The 18,950-nt window shown below is 37.1% G+C and overlaps 1 protein-coding gene across 4 annotated transcripts in view; it reads right to left on the reverse strand.

The window, feature by feature from the left end:
- Positions 1 to 18,950, reverse strand: part of brun (trafficking protein particle complex subunit brun) — an 85,817-nt gene that overhangs the window by 51,346 nt on the left and 15,521 nt on the right. For all 4 annotated transcript variants that reach the window (XM_080152010.1, XM_080152027.1, XM_080152023.1 and 1 more), the window contains exon 12: positions 16,319 to 16,417. In XM_080152010.1, the coding sequence (XP_080008136.1) occupies positions 16,319 to 16,417 (99 nt within the window). The remainder of the gene's footprint in view (positions 1 to 16,318; positions 16,418 to 18,950) is intronic.

The raw sequence follows: 18,950 nt of genomic DNA on the forward strand, positions 1-18,950 counted from the left end.
CTCCATCGCCCCTTAATAGCCCCTTACCTAAATTTATATAACAAAGCTCCTATATAGCCTCTCCATCGCCCCTTAATAGCCCCTTACCTTAATTATGTAACATAGCCCCTACATAGCCTCTCAATCGCCCCTTAATAGCCTCTTACCTTAATTTATATAACATAGCCCCTATATAGCCTCTCCATCGCCCCTTAATAGCCCCTTACCCTAATCTATATAACATAGCCCCTACAAAGCCTCTCCATCGCCCCTTAATAGCCCCTTACCTTAATCTATATAACAAAGCTCCTACATAGCCTCTCCATCGCCCCATAATAGCCTCTTACCTTAATTATGTAACATAGCCCCTACATAGCCTCTCCATCGCCCCTAAATAGCCCCTTACCCTAATTTATATAACATAGCCCCTACATAGCCTCTCCATCGCCCCTTAATAGCTCCTTACCTTAATTTATATAACATAGCCCCTACATAGCCTCTCCATCGCCCCTTAATAGCCCCTTACCTTAATTTATATAACATAGCCCTACATAGCCTCTCCATCGCCCCTTAATAGCCCCTTACCTTAATTTATATAGCATAGCCCCTACATAGCCTCTCCATCGCCCCTTAATAGCCTCTTACCTTAATTTATATAATCCTTACCTTAATATATATAACATAGCCCCTACATAGCCTCTCCATCGCCCCTAAATAGCCCCTTACCCTAATTTATATAACATAGCCCCTACATAGCCTCTCCATCGCCCCTTAATAGCCCCTTACCCTAATTTATATAACATAGCCCCTACATAGCCTCTCCATCGCCCCTTAATAGCTCCTTACCTTAATTTATATAACATAGCCCCTACATAGCCTCTCCATCGCCCCTTAATAGCCCCTTACCTTAATTTATATAACATAGCCCTACATAGCCTCTCCATCGCCCCTTAATAGCCCCTTACCTTAATTTATATAGCATAGCCCCTACATAGCCTCTCCATCGCCCCTTAATAGCCTCTTACCTTAATTTATATAATCCTTACCTTAATATATATAACATAGCCCCTACATAGCCTCTCCATCGCCCCTGAATAGCCCCTTACCCTAATTTATATAACATAGCCCCTACATAGCCTCTCCATCGCCCCTTACCTTAATTTATATAACATAGCCCCTACATCGCCCCTCCATCGCTCCTACATCGCCCCTTCATCGCTCCTTCTTCAAATTTATATTAAATTGTACTGTGATGGCCCCTACATCGCTCCTTCATTGCTCCTACATCGCCCCTTCATCGCTCCTTCTCCAAATTTATATTACATTGCAACTTGATGGCCCCTACATCGCTCCTACATAGCTCCTCCATCGCTCCTCCATCGCTCCTTCATCGCTCCTACATCGCCCCTTCATCGCTCCTTCTCCAAATTTATATTACATTGCAACTTGATGGCCCCTACATCGCTCCTCCATCGCCCCTTAATAGCCCCTTACCTTAATTTATATAACAAAGCTCCTATATGGCCTCTCTATCGCCCCTTAATAGCCACTTAATTTAATTATATAACATTGCCCCTACATAGCCTCTCCATCGCCCCTTAATAGCCCCTTACCTAAATTTATATAACAAAGCTCCTATATAGCCTCTCCATCGCCCCTTAATAGCCCCTTACCTTAATTATGTAACATAGCCCCTACATAGCCTCTCAATCGCCCCTTAATAGCCTCTTACCTTAATTTATATAACATAGCCCCTATATAGCCTCTCCATCGCCCCTTAATAGCCCCTTACCCTAATCTATATAACATAGCCCCTACAAAGCCTCTCCATCGCCCCTTAATAGCCCCTTACCTTAATCTATATAACAAAGCTCCTACATAGCCTCTCCATCGCCCCATAATAGCCTCTTACCTTAATTATGTAACATAGCCCCTACATAGCCTCTCCATCGCCCCTAAATAGCCCCTTACCCTAATTTATATAACATAGCCCCTACATAGCCTCTCCATCGCCCCTTAATAGCTCCTTACCTTAATTTATATAACATAGCCCCTACATAGCCTCTCCATCGCCCCTTAATAGCCCCTTACCTTAATTTATATAACATAGCCCTACATAGCCTCTCCATCGCCCCTTAATAGCCCCTTACCTTAATTTATATAGCATAGCCCCTACATAGCCTCTCCATCGCCCCTTAATAGCCTCTTACCTTAATTTATATAATCCTTACCTTAATATATATAACATAGCCCCTACATAGCCTCTCCATCGCCCCTAAATAGCCCCTTACCCTAATTTATATAACATAGCCCCTACATAGCCTCTCCATCGCCCCTTAATAGCCCCTTACCCTAATTTATATAACATAGCCCCTACATAGCCTCTCCATCGCCCCTTAATAGCTCCTTACCTTAATTTATATAACATAGCCCCTACATAGCCTCTCCATCGCCCCTTAATAGCCCCTTACCTTAATTTATATAACATAGCCCTACATAGCCTCTCCATCGCCCCTTAATAGCCCCTTACCTTAATTTATATAGCATAGCCCCTACATAGCCTCTCCATCGCCCCTTAATAGCCTCTTACCTTAATTTATATAATCCTTACCTTAATATATATAACATAGCCCCTACATAGCCTCTCCATCGCCCCTGAATAGCCCCTTACCCTAATTTATATAACATAGCCCCTACATAGCCTCTCCATCGCCCCTTACCTTAATTTATATAACATAGCCCCTACATCGCCCCTCCATCGCTCCTACATCGCCCCTTCATCGCTCCTTCTTCAAATTTATATTAAATTGTACTGTGATGGCCCCTACATCGCTCCTACATCGCTCCTTCATCGCTCCTACATCGCCCCTTCATCGCTCCTTCTCCAAATTTATATTACATTGCAACTTGATGGCCCCTACATCGCTCCTCCATCGCCCCTTAATAGCCCCTTACCTTAATTTATATAACAAAGCTCCTATATGGCCTCTCTATCGCCCCTTAATAGCCACTTAATTTAATTATATAACATTGCCCCTACATAGCCTCTCCATCGCCCCTTAATAGCCCCTTACCTAAATTTATATAACAAAGCTCCTATATAGCCTCTCCATCGCCCCTTAATAGCCCCTTACCTTAATTATGTAACATAGCCCCTACATAGCCTCTCAATCGCCCCTTAATAGCCTCTTACCTTAATTTATATAACATAGCCCCTATATAGCCTCTCCATCGCCCCTTAATAGCCCCTTACCCTAATCTATATAACATAGCCCCTACAAAGCCTCTCCATCGCCCCTTAATAGCCCCTTACCTTAATCTATATAACAAAGCTCCTACATAGCCTCTCCATCGCCCCTTAATAGCCCCTTACCTTAATTATGTAACATAGCCCCTACATAGCCTCTCCATCGCCCCTTAATATCCCCTTACCTTAATTATATAACATAGCTCCTACATAGCCTCCCCATCGCCCCTTAATAGCCCCTTACCCGATTTTATATAACATAGCCCCTAAATAGCCTCTTCATCGCCCCTTAATAGCCCCTTACCTTAATTTATATAACATAGCCCCTACATAGCCTCTCCATCGCCCCTTAATAGTCCTTTACCTTAATTTATATAAAATAGCCCCTATATAGCCTCTCTATCGCCCCTTAATAGCCAATTTATATAACATAGCCGCTACATAGCCTCTCCATCGCCCCTTACTAGCTCCTTACCTTAATTTATATAACATAGCCTCTCCATCGCCCCTTAATAGCCCTCCATCGCCACTTAAAAGCCCCTTACCTTAATTTATATAACATAGCCTCTACATAGCCTCTCCATCGCCCCTTAATAGCCCCTTATATCCTCCTTCAAAACAGTTATACACCTTCCCAGGATCTATTGGAAGCTACCCTATAAAGGAGAACCATATTGGTTCTGCAGTTAGCGATCTTCTTTGATACATACAGACAATGATCCTGTTACTTTTTATAAGGATTAAAAATAAAATGGCCTAAAGCCATCTCATTACCCATAGGAAGCTTCACTGTAAAGGAGAACCATGTCGGTTTAGTGGTTAGCAAGGTACAGACAGACATACATACAGACAAAGATCCTGTTACTTTATTATAAGGATTAAAATAAAATAGTTATTAACCTCCCCAGGACCTATGAGAAGCTACCCTATTAAGGAGAACGATCTCAGGACCTATAGGAATCTTCACTGTAAAGGAGAACCATATTGGTTCATCGGTTAGCAAGATCCTTCGGTACAGACAGACATTCATACATACAGACAAAGATTCTGTTAATTTATTTTAAGAAATACAGATAAAATTGTTATAAACCTTTCCAGGCCTAAAACCATCTCAGGACCTAATTTCTGCCGTTGACAACTCGAGTTAAGTTACTATATTATTTTTACAATGTTTAACTTATCTGTTATTATTGGCTGACGAAAAGTTTGGGCAAAAAAAAAATTTATTCTTCAATGAAATATCTCTCCAGTATAATTTTGCCAAGTGCTAATTTATTAAGAATAAAGTTTGCCACAAATTTACCAAAAAATCTCATTGTCATTTCGCCAGGGAGGATTAGGATAGTTCCCAAAGTGTTATAAGTTGGCTTATCCAAGAGTGCTGTCTAGTCTCCAAAGTTTTATAATACCGTTTTCTTATTCGTTAGATTAACAACCTTGGGGACTTTTTATTGTTTTGTGATTGTTTAGTTCATTAAGTTGAGTGTCTAAATGTTTCAACCACTAATTCTAAACTAAAGAAGGGGTAATTTTGTGAATCATCAATGGGAATAATTAATATATAAACATACATATATATACAGTGTTTTTTTTTATGAGAGCATTTTTGAAAGCAATTTTACCCTACTTATAGTTATCAGAATTTAATGATTAATGGCTTATTCTCTTCGTTTTTTATAACCATTAACAGAAAAGCAAAAAAATATTTCAGTTTTTATTTAAAAAGTACAGTAAATTCAAAATTTCAAAACATGGGTGTCAACATCTAAAATAGTTATTTCTCGCATCGTATTATAAACGGCTTTCCGCGGATATAGAAAGTACAATTATGAGATTAAAACTAGTTTTTTTAGCCCCGAGGTGCAGAAGGCACCGGCTAAAAAAACTGGGTTTAATCTTATGATTGTACATATCTATATTCGTAGAAAGCTGGATATAATACGATGCTAGACATAGTTTTTTCGTATGGATGAGAACCGGTTCCTATCCACCGGATTCAAATGAATACGAGAAATGGTTTTAGCGCATTTTTCTTATGCTCAAATCTTCTACCCTTTCCAAGAATGGAGGGAGTACATTGGGGGGCCAGTATTCCCTCCCTGGTTGAGATATGGCCTTCAAATTTCAAAATGTTCTAGTACATGTCACAAGTAGTATCTATATAAATTTTTAGCTCAATATCTCAACTTTGAAGCGTTTTGCAGCCATTCTTGCAAAGGTAGATTATAAGAAAAATGCACTAAAACCATTTTTAGATGTTGACACCTAAGTTTTAAATTTTTTAATTTACTGTACTTTTTGAATAAAAACTGAAATATTTTTTGCTTTTCTATTAAAGGTTATAAAAAAGAAGAGAATAAGCCATTAATCATTAAATTCTAATAACTATAAGTAAGGTAAAATTGCTTTCAAAAAAGTTCTCATAAAAAAACACACTGTATATATGTATATATATCATTTTATCGACAATCGTCTTATCCCTGTAGATCTCTGATTATCAGAGCATTTTTGAAATATTTGCTGCTTATTTTTTGGCTGCCTTTGGCAAAATAATTTTTTTTCATAAAAAATGTATACAAAATTATCGTATTAATTTGGTAAATATATCATTGCACTTGAATTATTTTTAAGTCACTAACGGCTAATCCCATAGATGACCCTAGGAGTACTTTAATGAATAGATGTGGTGGAGAGGGGGGGGAGGGGGAAGGTTAAGAATTTAAGGGAAGTGATACCTTCCGGGGGCTGAAAGTGTTAGTCCCCTCCCCAAAATGAAAACTTTTCCTGCGAGTAAAATAAGCTTCAATGTAAAGGAGAAGCATATCGGTTCAGTTGATACTGATAAACATCCTGTTACTTTAATGTAAATATTAGTTTAAGGATAGTCTGTATAATCTCAGGGATAAAGGAAACATTAGGCAATTTTTACAATAGTCTCCAAAGTTTTATAATGAAGTTTTCTTATTCGTTGGCTCAAAACTTTGGGGACTTTTGTCATATTTTGGTTGTAGTGTTGCAATTTTGTGTATCGTTATTAGGGATGGATAAAAATTTATCGGCCATTGTCTTATTCCTTTAGATCCTTGGTATAATCAACTGAATAACAGTTCCAACAACAAAAATTAAGATATTGCTTCGCTTTTTATGGACAAATATCCTGTTATTTTATTATAAGGAAAAAAAATAAACTATCTTAAAATCATCTCAGTACTCAGCGGTTAGCAAGATCCTACGGTATAGACAGACAGACATACATCATATCGGTTTAGCAGCAAACGAGATCCTTTGCTACAGACAAAAAAAAACTTTGTATATCGACTAGCGGCTACGCCCCCAGCATCTATTGGCTCTGTATTCAAAGGGGAATGAATAAAAGCCTAAAGCCTTCCCAGGCTTTAAAATAGAATAGCCTAAAACCATCCCTCGACTTAAAATAAAATAGCCTAAAGCCATTACAAGACAAATATTAAGCTTACCTGAAATAGAAAGCCCAATCTGTTTAGTAGTTATTGAGATCTTAAGTTTCAGAACAGAAAGCCTTACTAACGTGGACAAACACAGGATATTTCGGACAAATGTCGGAGTGGACATTATATAAGTAAAACGCAGAAGTGTCTATAATATCTTAAAAATTAGGTTTCAACAACATTTGTTTAGTTATTTCTACACAGGTTAGGTTAGGTTAAGATATAAATATGCAAATAAGCCCCCTGCAGGGGTTAGGCATATAAAAAAACCTATTTGACAGTTGTAAACAATGTGAGAAAAAAATATGTTTTAGTTTAATGAAATGTTCTATCTGTTTCAAACCTTTGCCTTTCGATAGAACTTACCTACTTTGGAAAACTGTTAGACTGATTTTAAAATTTCAGTCTGTGAGAAAAGATATTCAAGATTTTTTTTTGTTTTGAAAGATTTTTATCTTATAAATAAAATAAAAGACACTCCTGCGTTTTACATAAGCAATGTCCACTCCGACGATTGTCCCATTCCTAGGTTTGTCCACTCCAACGTTTGTTTATGTTTTACTACTTTATATAATAGGATAATATGTATTCTTCTTTTATATTTCTCTTTTCTTATTCACTTGCAGCTGCGCTCTTTTTAATGTAAGGAGGCAGAAAAATAGCCTAAACCAATTAGGGGCTTAAATCTGAAAATGAAAAAGCAAAAAACCATCCCATGACCTATGTGAAGCTTCCCTTAAATGGAGAATTTAGTCAGTTTATGAAATTTTTAAGCTTCAGACCAAAAAAAAAACTTTTTTTGTTAAAAGAGAGACTTTTCTACAATTAGGGCTAGTCCTTTCGTCATTGCTCTTCTCATTAAGTTAAGCATGTGGTTTTCTCTGCTATTGTTAAAGATAGACTGTTGAGATTTTTAGTGAATATTCCCATGACATATGTATATCCAGTCTATAAATTATTTTGTCTGTCTCTCAATTATGCTTCAAAAGACTTAGGTTTCGTGATAATCTTTGAGTAATAGCATATTCTCTTAAAGTCTGCTCTATAACTTACTTTGTCTGTTTGTCCATTATATGATCCTTATTCAATATTCTATTTAACTAAAAAATTTCATTCTCTTAGTTTATTTTTTTTCTTTATTTCATTATGTTATTATATTATTTATATTTATTTTATTAATTCATTATATTTTCATTATAATTTTCCTTTTTAAATGCGAAACTTTTCTATAGTAAGGATTGGTTTGTCCGTACGTCCAAACGGTTAGACGACATTTTCTTTAATTTAGACATGTTATAAATATCCTATCGATTTCAAACTTTGCAGAATGATTTCTATAACAGTTGGGTACAATACTATATTCATTACTAGAAAGTATGTACGTCCATTTTTTTGTATAATATCATTGTCCCATTCATCTGGGTTTTGGAGTAATGTTTCTTAGGACAACAAGGTTTAGTATTATAATCAAATACTAAAAATAAAATTATGCCCTTTTACTATATTCTATACTAGCAGATTCGCCCCTAGCCTCAGGGGCTTTGCCCCAAGAGGTGATAAAATTTTTTTTTGGCGAAATTCGTAATAGGACCAAGAAAATCTTCAGCAAAAAAAAAAATGGGGGGGGATTTTTTTGTTTTTGGGGGGGTTGGGGGTATCCCACCCCCCAAGAAAATAGCCTAAAACCACCACAGGACCAGTAGGTATATTCCCTGAATAGTAGAATATAATCGGTCCAGTGGTTACCGAGATCTTAAGGGACTGACAGACGGACAGACAGACGGACAGACAGACGGACAGACAGACGGACAGACAGACAGACGGATGGACAGACATCATTCTACTTTGTATTATAGATTTACGCTAATTTTAACAAAATTTATGTTTGACCTCCTGATTTTAGAGCTTTGCTTTTGTGAATGTTGTTATCCTTGTTATCTTGCTTTTTTTTCCTTTTTCATAACCTATTATATAAAGTAGTAATCTTTTTTTTGTCTGTAGAAAAGCTAACCGCTGAACCTATATGGTTCTCCTTTACAGTGAAGCTTCTTTTAAGTTCATAGAGGGTTTATAATTATTTCGAGGGAGGGTATCTCCACCCTCCCAGAAAATTCACCCCAAGAAAAATATTACCCCATCCCCTCAAAAAATCTTTTTAACTTTTTAAAAGCAAAGCTTTTCTATATTAAGGATCAGTCCGTACGTCCGTAACGGTTAGCTATTTTCGTTAATTTAGGCATGTGATTCCTGTAGTAGAAAGGTACGATTTAGAAAGTCTATAATCATTATCAGAATATCCATACGTCCATTTTAAGCATACTAATTATTAACTTACAACAAATTTTTATGTATCAAAATTATCCGATTAATCTGATTTCTGGGATACTGATTCCTAGGACAACAAAATAGAATGTTATAAGCGAATCATATCTATAATCAAGTCCAAAAAATGTGAGTACGTCCTTAAGCATTTTCCTGCATGTTAGCAATTTCTCAATAAATTTACTTACAATTTTGTTTCGAATTTTAAATTTATGTTCTGACTATTCAGTTCTGACACTCTACATTATTAATGTTCATTAAAGGACGCCTGCAAGAAATAACACGCTTTAACTGCTAAAAGACTGCCACAAGAAGACCCAATACCCCAAATTATAAGCCTTCAGCTTCAATAACAAAAAAGTTCTAGGCATTTCAAAATAGCATTTTATGTACAATGGAATTTTTGAAAGATTTCCAATGCTCATAAAAGAAAAAACAATATTAAATTACGTTGCCTAGACATAAAATTATAACCTTATCTTTGTCAGAAACTTAGATTGCCTGTAACTGATTACATTTTTACAATAAAAACACCACATTTCATAGTCAAAATCTATGAAAAAAAATCGATTTAAATTGCATTTTTAAACGAAAATCATAGCGGAAACAAAGGGGTAAACTAATACAAGCTTAGCTGTGATTGGTTGTTAAGCTGATTCAGCCTTCTGATTGGCTACAGTACATTCGGTACAACGCAAGTAAAACTTATTTTTTTTTAATGATTTTGACTATAAAAATGGGTATTTTTATTGTAAAAATATAATTAGTTACTGGAAACCTAAATTTATGACAAAAATAAGCTTATAATTTTGTTTCTAGGCCACGTAGTTTAATTTTAAAGTTTTCAACATGAGCATTGCAATTCTTTCAAAATTTCCATTGTACATAAAATGTCATTTTAAAATGCCTAGAACTTTTTTGTTATAGAAGCTGAAGGCTTCAAATTTGGGGTATTTGGTCTACTTGTGGCAGTCTTTCAGCAGTTAAAGCGTGGTATTTCTTGCAGGCTTCCTTTAAACTTTTTTCTACCGTTTCAGAGCTTTGCTTTTATAAATGTTGTCATCCTTGTCATCCTTTTAAAACTTAAATTTAAAACTGTAGAGGGTCACATTCCTTCCTTACCTTAATGCCCTACCTTCTATAATGAAGGGGCAATACAATTACAGAGGCTGTACAGGAGCCATAAAGGGCCTATGTTATATAAATTAAGGTAAGGGGCGATGAAGAGGCTATGAAGGGGCTATGTTATATAAATTAAGGTAAGAGGCTATTAAGGGGCGATGGAGAGGCTATGTAGGGGCTATGTTATATAATTAAGGTAAGGGGCTATTAAGGGGCGATGGAGATGCTTTGTAGGGCCTATGTTATATAAATTAAGGTAAGAGGCTATTAAGGGGCGATGGAGAGGCTATGTAGGGGCTATGTTATATAAATTAGGGTAAGGGGCTATTTAGGGGCGATGGAGAGGCTATGTAGGGGCTATGTTATATATATTAAGGTAAGGATTATATAAATTAAGGTAAGAGGCTATTAAGGGGCGATGGAGAGGCTATGTAGGGGCTATGCTATATAAATTAAGGTAAGGGGCTATTAAGGGGCGATTGAGAGGCTATGTAGGGGCTATGTTACATAATTAAGGTAAGGGGCTATTAAGGGGCGATGGAGAGGCTATGTAGAGGCTATGTTATATAAATTAAGGTAAGGGGCTATTAAGGGGCGATGGAGAGGCTATGTAGGGGCTATGTTATATAAATTAAGGTAAGGAGCTATTAAGGGGCGATGGAGAGGCTATGTAGGGGCTATGTTATATAAATTAGGGTAAGGGGCTATTCAGGGGCGATGGAGAGGCTATGTAGGGGCTATGTTATATATATTAAGGTAAGGATTATATAAATTAAGGTAAGAGGCTATTAAGGGGCGATGGAGAGGCTATGTAGGGGCTATGCTATATAAATTAAGGTAAGGGGCTATTAAGGGGCGATGGAGAGGCTATGTAGGGCTATGTTATATAAATTAAGGTAAGGGGCTATTAAGGGGCGATGGAGAGGCTATGTAGGGGCTATGTTATATAAATTAAGGTAAGGAGCTATTAAGGGGCGATGGAGAGGCTATGTAGGGGCTATGTTATATAAATTAGGGTAAGGGGCTATTAAGGGGCGATGGAGAGGCTATGTAGGGGCTATGTTATATAAATTAGGGTAAGGGGCTATTTAGGGGCGATGGAGAGGCTATGTAGGGGCTATGTTATATATATTAAGGTAAGGATTATATAAATTAAGGTAAGAGGCTATTAAGGGGCGATGGAGAGGCTATGTAGGGGCTATGCTATATAAATTAAGGTAAGGGGCTATTAAGGGGCGATGGAGAGGCTATGTAGGGCTATGTTATATAAATTAAGGTAAGGGGCTATTAAGGGGCGATGGAGAGGCTATGTAGGGGCTATGTTATATAAATTAAGGTAAGGAGCTATTAAGGGGCGATGGAGAGGCTATGTAGGGGCTATGTTATATAAATTAGGGTAAGGGGCTATTTAGGGGCGATGGAGAGGCTATGTAGGGGCTATGTTACATAATTAAGGTAAGAGGCTATTATGGGGCGATGGAGAGGCTATGTAGGAGCTTTGTTATATAGATTAAGGTAAGGGGCTATTAAGGGGCGATGGAGAGGCTTTGTAGGGGCTATGTTATATAGATTAGGGTAAGGGGCTATTAAGGGGCGATGGAGAGGCTATATAGGGGCTATGTTATATAAATTAAGGTAAGAGGCTATTAAGGGGCGATTGAGAGGCTATGTAGGGGCTATGTTACATAATTAAGGTAAGGGGCTATTAAGGGGCGATGGAGAGGCTATATAGGAGCTTTGTTATATAAATTTAGGTAAGGGGCTATTAAGGGGCGATGGAGAGGCTATGTAGGGGCAATGTTATATAATTAAATTAAGTGGCTATTAAGGGGCGATAGAGAGGCCATATAGGAGCTTTGTTATATAAATTAAGGTAAGGGGCTATTAAGGGGCGATGGAGGAGCGATGTAGGGGCCATCAAGTTGCAATGTAATATAAATTTGGAGAAGGAGCGATGAAGGGGCGATGTAGGAGCGATGAAGGAGCGATGGAGGAGCGATGGAGGAGCTATGTAGGAGCGATGTAGGGGCCATCAAGTTGCAATGTAATATAAATTTGGAGAAGGAGCGATGAAGGGGCGATGTAGGAGCAATGAAGGAGCGATGTAGGAGCGATGTAGGGGCCATCACAGTACAATTTAATATAAATTTGAAGAAGGAGCGATGAAGGGGCGATGTAGGAGCGATGGAGGGGCGATGTAGGGGCTATGTTATATAAATTAAGGTAAGGGGCGATGGAGAGGCTATGTAGGGGCTATGTTATATAAATTAGGGTAAGGGGCTATTCAGGGGCGATGGAGAGGCTATGTAGGGGCTATGTTATATATATTAAGGTAAGGATTATATAAATTAAGGTAAGAGGCTATTAAGGGGCGATGGAGAGGCTATGTAGGGGCTATGCTATATAAATTAAGGTAAGGGGCTATTAAGGGGCGATGGAGAGGCTATGTAGGGCTATGTTATATAAATTAAGGTAAGGGGCTATTAAGGGGCGATGGAGAGGCTATGTAGGGGCTATGTTATATAAATTAGGGTAAGGGGCTATTTAGGGGCGATGGAGAGGCTATGTAGGGGCTATGTTATATATATTAAGGTAAGGATTATATAAATTAAGGTAAGAGGCTATTAAGGGGCGATGGAGAGGCTATGTAGGGGCTATGCTATATAAATTAAGGTAAGGGGCTATTAAGGGGCGATGGAGAGGCTATGTAGGGCTATGTTATATAAATTAAGGTAAGGGGCTATTAAGGGGCGATGGAGAGGCTATGTAGGGGCTATGTTATATAAATAAAGGTAAGGAGCTATTAAGGGGCGATGGAGAGGCTATGTAGGGGCTATGTTATATAAATTAGGGTAAGGGGCTATTTAGGGGCGATGGAGAGGCTATGTAGGGGCTATGTTACATAATTAAGGTAAGAGGCTATTATGGGGCGATGGAGAGGCTATGTAGGAGCTTTGTTATATAGATTAAGGTAAGGGGCTATTAAGGGGCGATGGAGAGGCTTTGTAGGGGCTATGTTATATAGATTAGGGTAAGGGGCTATTAAGGGGCGATGGAGAGGCTATATAGGGGCTATGTTATATAAATTAAGGTAAGAGGCTATTAAGGGGCGATTGAGAGGCTATGTAGGGGCTATGTTACATAATTAAGGTAAGGGGCTATTAAGGGGCGATGGAGAGGCTATATAGGAGCTTTGTTATATAAATTTAGGTAAGGGGCTATTAAGGGGCGATGGAGAGGCTATGTAGGGGCAATGTTATATAATTAAATTAAGTGGCTATTAAGGGGCGATAGAGAGGCCATATAGGAGCTTTGTTATATAAATTAAGGTAAGGGGCTATTAAGGGGCGATGGAGGAGCGATGTAGGGGCCATCAAGTTGCAATGTAATATAAATTTGGAGAAGGAGCGATGAAGGGGCGATGTAGGAGCGATGAAGGAGCGATGGAGGAGCGATGGAGGAGCTATGTAGGAGCGATGTAGGGGCCATCAAGTTGCAATGTAATATAAATTTGGAGAAGGAGCGATGAAGGGGCGATGTAGGAGCAATGAAGGAGCGATGTAGGAGCGATGTAGGGGCCATCACAGTACAATTTAATATAAATTTGAAGAAGGAGCGATGAAGGGGCGATGTAGGAGCGATGGAGGGGCGATGTAGGGGCTATGTTATATAAATTAAGGTAAGGGGCGATGGAGAGGCTATGTAGGGGCTATGTTATATAAATTAAGGTAATGGGCTTTTAAGGGGCGATGGAGAGGCTATGTAGGAGCTATGTTATATAAATTAAGGTAAGGGACTATTAAGGGGCAATGGAGAGGCTATGTAGGAGCTTTGTTATATAAATAAAGGTAAGGGGCTATTAGGGGCGATGGAGAGGCTATGTAGGGGCTTTGTTATATAAATTAAGATAAGGGGCTATTAAGGGGCGATGGAGAGGCTATGTAGGGGCTATGTTATAAAAATTAAGGTAAGGAGCTATTAAGGGGCGATGGAGAGGCTATGTAGGGGCTTTTTTATATAAATTAAGGTAAGGGGCTATTAAGGGGCGATGGGGCGATGGAGGAGCGATGGAGGAGAGATGTAGGGGCCATCAAAGTACAATGTAATATAAATTTGTGGAAGGAGCGATGAAGGGGCGATGTAGGAGCGATGGAGGAGCGATGTAGCAGCGATGTAGGGGCCATCAAGTTGCAATGTTATATAAATTTGGAGAAGGAGCGATGAAGGGGCGATGGAGGAGCGATGTAGGAGCGATGTAGGGGCCATCAAGTTGCAATGTAATATAAATTTGGAGAAGGGGCGATGTAGGAGCGATGAAGGAGCGATGTAGGAGCGATGTAGGGGCCATCACAGTACAATGTAATATAAATTTGAAGAAGGAGCGATGAAGGGGCGATGTAGGAGCGATGGAGGGGCGATGTAGGGGCCATCAAAGTACAATGTAATATAAATTTGAAGAAGGAGCGATGAAGGGGTGATGTAGGAGCGATGGAGGGGCGATGTAGGGGCCATCAAAGTACAATGTAATATAAATTTGGAGAAGGAGCGATGGAGGAGCGATGAAGGGGCGATGTAGGAGGGATGTAGGGGCCATCAAGGGACTAAGATATATATAATAGTGAAGGGGCCATGAAGAGGCGATATTTAATTAAATAGCCCCTTGGGATAAGAGGACATATCATCTCCTCTTTAGAAGGGGCGATAAAGGAGCGATAAAGGATCATTTAATCGCCTCTTAGGGCAAGGGGCTATTAAATCGCTCCTTTCAAGGAGTCATAACATCGCCTCTTGTTATAAGGGGCTATTAAATCGCTCCTTTCAAGGAGCCATTACATCGCCCCATGTCATAAGAGGCGATCAATTAAAATCATCGCCCCATATGGAGCGATGTCATGGAAAGGACTATACCCAAGAATTGTATTTTTTTAATATTAAATGGATGCAAGGGCAATTAAAATTAAATATTCCCCATTAAAAAATTATCTGATTTTGCCCTTTCCCTTTTCTAGTTTTAACTAGACTAGCGGCTACGCCCCTAGAGGCCTCTAGGGGACACTTGAGGAGGGGAGAGTCAAATTTGATAACCCAATTATTTTAGATTTTATAAGAAAAAGTAAAAAAAAAGATTTGGGGGGGGGGGGGGAGAATTTTTTTCTAGGAACGTTTTCTCTTGAGAGGGTGGTGGTACCCTCCCCAAAAATAGTTTAAAACCTTCCCAGGACCTGTAAGAAGCTTCACTGTAAAGGAGAACAATATCGGTCCGGTAATTAGCGAGATCCTTTGAGACAGACAAAAACGCTTACTACTTTATATAATAGGATTATCCCTTTATTTCACAAGGAGGGTGGGGGGGGGGGGTATTGGGCTGTTAATTACACTAGTACTAAAAGTCTTATGATAACGTTTTTTATTCGTTGGCTTAATAACTTTCGGAACTTTCACTGAATTTTGATTGGTTAATTCAAAGTTTCAAACACACAGAATGTGTATTTTACTGTATCATCGATGAGGGGATGTAGATCAATTTATATCGGTCATTGTGTTATCCCTTTAGATTCCTGACTTTTAGAGCTCATTTATGTTTATACCAAACAAATATTTTTTCTTTGTATTCACATTTATTTTTCTTTAGAAGTTAAAAGGTTCTGAATTTATGAATGATTTATTTGGATTAGGGATAGTTTATACCCTTTGATAGAACCACTTTGTTGAGAAGTCCTAATTACGGCTAACAATGACTCAGACCCTATTTTGAATTAAGTCATTGGTGCACCATATTTGGCGCCAAGGCAATCTTGCGCATCTGACAAAAGCGGCAATCGGAATTTTTTAACGTCTTTATTATGTCGTGGTTGTGCCGAGATTTCACAATTTCTTACGAATAAGCCATGTCACGTATATATATTCTTTTCATGTAGAATTAATACCTATGAAACTTGGATATTGAGGAATTTCTGAAAAATATAATTATTCAGAATTTCTCATATTGTTAAAATATGTAGGTTAAATTCCTTCATAAAACTTTTTTGAAACTTTGAAATAAACAGAAATTGTCACAATTGATAGAAATTTTGAGTGGGATACATAAAGCTACTTTAAAAAGTTTTTTTTGTTTTTGTAAAATCAGCTAATTAAACACCTAAATAGCATACCTATATTATATCAATCTTATTGAGCTTACCTATTTTTGACAAGATATTTGACTGCTTTGAGAGAAGCTTCAGTCTCAATGATACCCGCATTCTTGTACTTTGCATAGTGGTTCACACAATCTCGGTACCTGGAAAAATTAAAGTTATATTTAAAGTTCAATTATGGGGGTGCTACCATTTCTACGATAATGTTTTTAACAAAAAGATGGTGTCATTTTGTCAACTTGATTGATGATTTACTGAATGATGATTAATGGGTATCAAGCCACTAATGTCCAAACTTTTTAGCCAATATTTGTTTTAACTACATAATGGGTACCAAATTGTGTTTATCATCATATGGAATGTATATCAATTCATCATTCATAGTCTTATCCAATATGACTACTGTATTTACCTTAACATTGCTTTCTAGGGTGCAATTGCTCATAACTCAGCAATGAATGCAATTTATTTGTCTTTGATAAAAGCTATGCTCATTAGCCAATACTAGTTCTTGTTTGTTTCATAAATATAATATTGGTAAACAAACCATTGCTCTAGAGAATCATTCCTTTTTATTAGGGCTTATACAATTTCACGTGTTGGAGAAGCGAAGCTTTTTTAAAATCTGTTTGTGCATCTTAGGTATGTGCCTTAGCATAAATATGTTTTCGTTAGTGGCTAAAATTTCTTGTTCAAACGGATATAAAAACAAAATGTATATCCGTTCACATTTTTATCACTTTCCTTTTAATTAAATACTCTCATTTTTTGCTTCCTTTTTATTCCATTCATTATAAAATTGCTATTTTTAACATAGCTTAAGTCTGATCTCTGTTTAATATTTTTCTTCCTTGAAAATTCTCTTAAATAGAAGATTATAAACGGCTGTGATACTTAAAGGGTGTGCAAAAAAAAATTCGGACCTTTTTAAAATTTATATTGCGCGGCTTGTGTTAATAGTAGAAAAACGTTATGCATACCATTAGAACCGTTATGAAGTCTATTTTTTGGAAATATAAAAACGATTCCTGTGCTACGTATAGTTTAGGAGCGATGTGGTAAAATGTCCCAACTGCCTTAAAACTTGACTTGCGAGTAAATCATTAAAGATTAAAGTATATAAAAAATATGTACCTTTTTAAAATTCAAATTGCGCGGCTTGTGTTAATAGTAGAACAACGCTATGCATACCGTTAGAACCGCTATGAAGTCTATTTTATGGAAACATAAGAACCATTACTGTGCTACTTATAGTTTAGGAGCTACGTAGAAGAATGTCCCAACTGACTTAAAACTTGACTTGAGAGTAAATCATTAAAGATAAAAAGAAGAGTGTGCAAAAATGTGGACATTTTTAAAATTCAAACTGCTCGGCTTGTGTGAATAGTAAAAAAATGCTATGTATATCGTTAGAACCGTCATAAGCTCTATTTTTTGGAAATATAAGTACGATTTTTGTGCTATTTTTAGTTTAGGAGCTGTATTGATAAATGTGAGAAAAGTGGAAAAATTTCATCTTTAATGATTTACTCGCAAGTCAAGTTTTAAGTCAGTTGGGACATTCTACCACATAGCTCATAAATTATACGTAGCACAGGAATTGTTTTTATATTTCCAAATAATAGACTTCATAGCGGTTCTAATGGTATGCATAACGTTTTTCTACTATTAACACAAGCTGAGCAATTAGAATTTTAAAAATGTACGTATTTTTATTTGCATACCCTTTAATTTAATCTTTAATGATTAACTCACAAGTCAAGTTTTAAGCCAGTTGGGACATTTTACCACATAGCTCCTAAACTATACGTAGCATAGGAATCGTTTTTATATTTCCAAAAAATAGACTTCATAACGGTTCTAATGGTATGCATAACGTTTTTCTACTATTAACACAATCCGCGCAATCTAAATTTTAAAAAGGTTCGCATTTTTTTTGCACATTTTTATCAGGGATCTACAGAGATAAGACAAAGGTAGATAAATTGATTTACATCACCAATGATGATAGACAAAATTACCCGTTCTATAAATTAAAATTATTGGTTGAAATGAAACGTATGGAAACTCAACTTAATGAATGAAATCGAATAAGAAATAAAACTCATTTATAAAACTTTGGGGACTAGCCCAATATCCACTACTTCCTGGATACTAATTCTTGATGGCAAGGAAAGCTTTTCCTTGAATATGTTGGATTATTTTCGTGAAATTTTGTAAATAACAAATAAGGAGAATTTGAGTTTTAAAACTTTTGGCAAACAGAAGCAGAGAATCTTACAGAATTTTGCATAGAGACTAAGAGATTACTTCATGGAAATATTTGATTGTATCAAACATCCGCTTGTCTGATTGTATGGTCATCAACAAAAAAATTATCTTAAGCTTCTTAAACGAGATTACTTTATAATTCCAGATGTCTTATGGATGTCTCTCCATAGAAATGCTTAAAGGTTAAAACATTATTTTTTCAACTACTTTTAAATATATTTTCAACAGAATATTTTGTACTTTGTGCTACTTACTAAATTGAACCAGAAATATAGGGCTAGAACAATTAATGATTAACTAAAGATCCTCATTAGTGGTAAATTAATACAGACATAAAGTTTTGATCAATTAACAGCATTCCACGGATAAAAAAAACGGGTTTTAATCATATGATTGATTAAATCA

The sequence above is a fragment of the Acartia tonsa genome, chromosome 1 (genome assembly GCF_053477335.1).
Source record: "Acartia tonsa isolate MP-2025a chromosome 1, ASM5347733v1, whole genome shotgun sequence".
Classification (NCBI taxonomy): Eukaryota; Metazoa; Arthropoda; class Copepoda; order Calanoida; family Acartiidae; genus Acartia; species Acartia tonsa.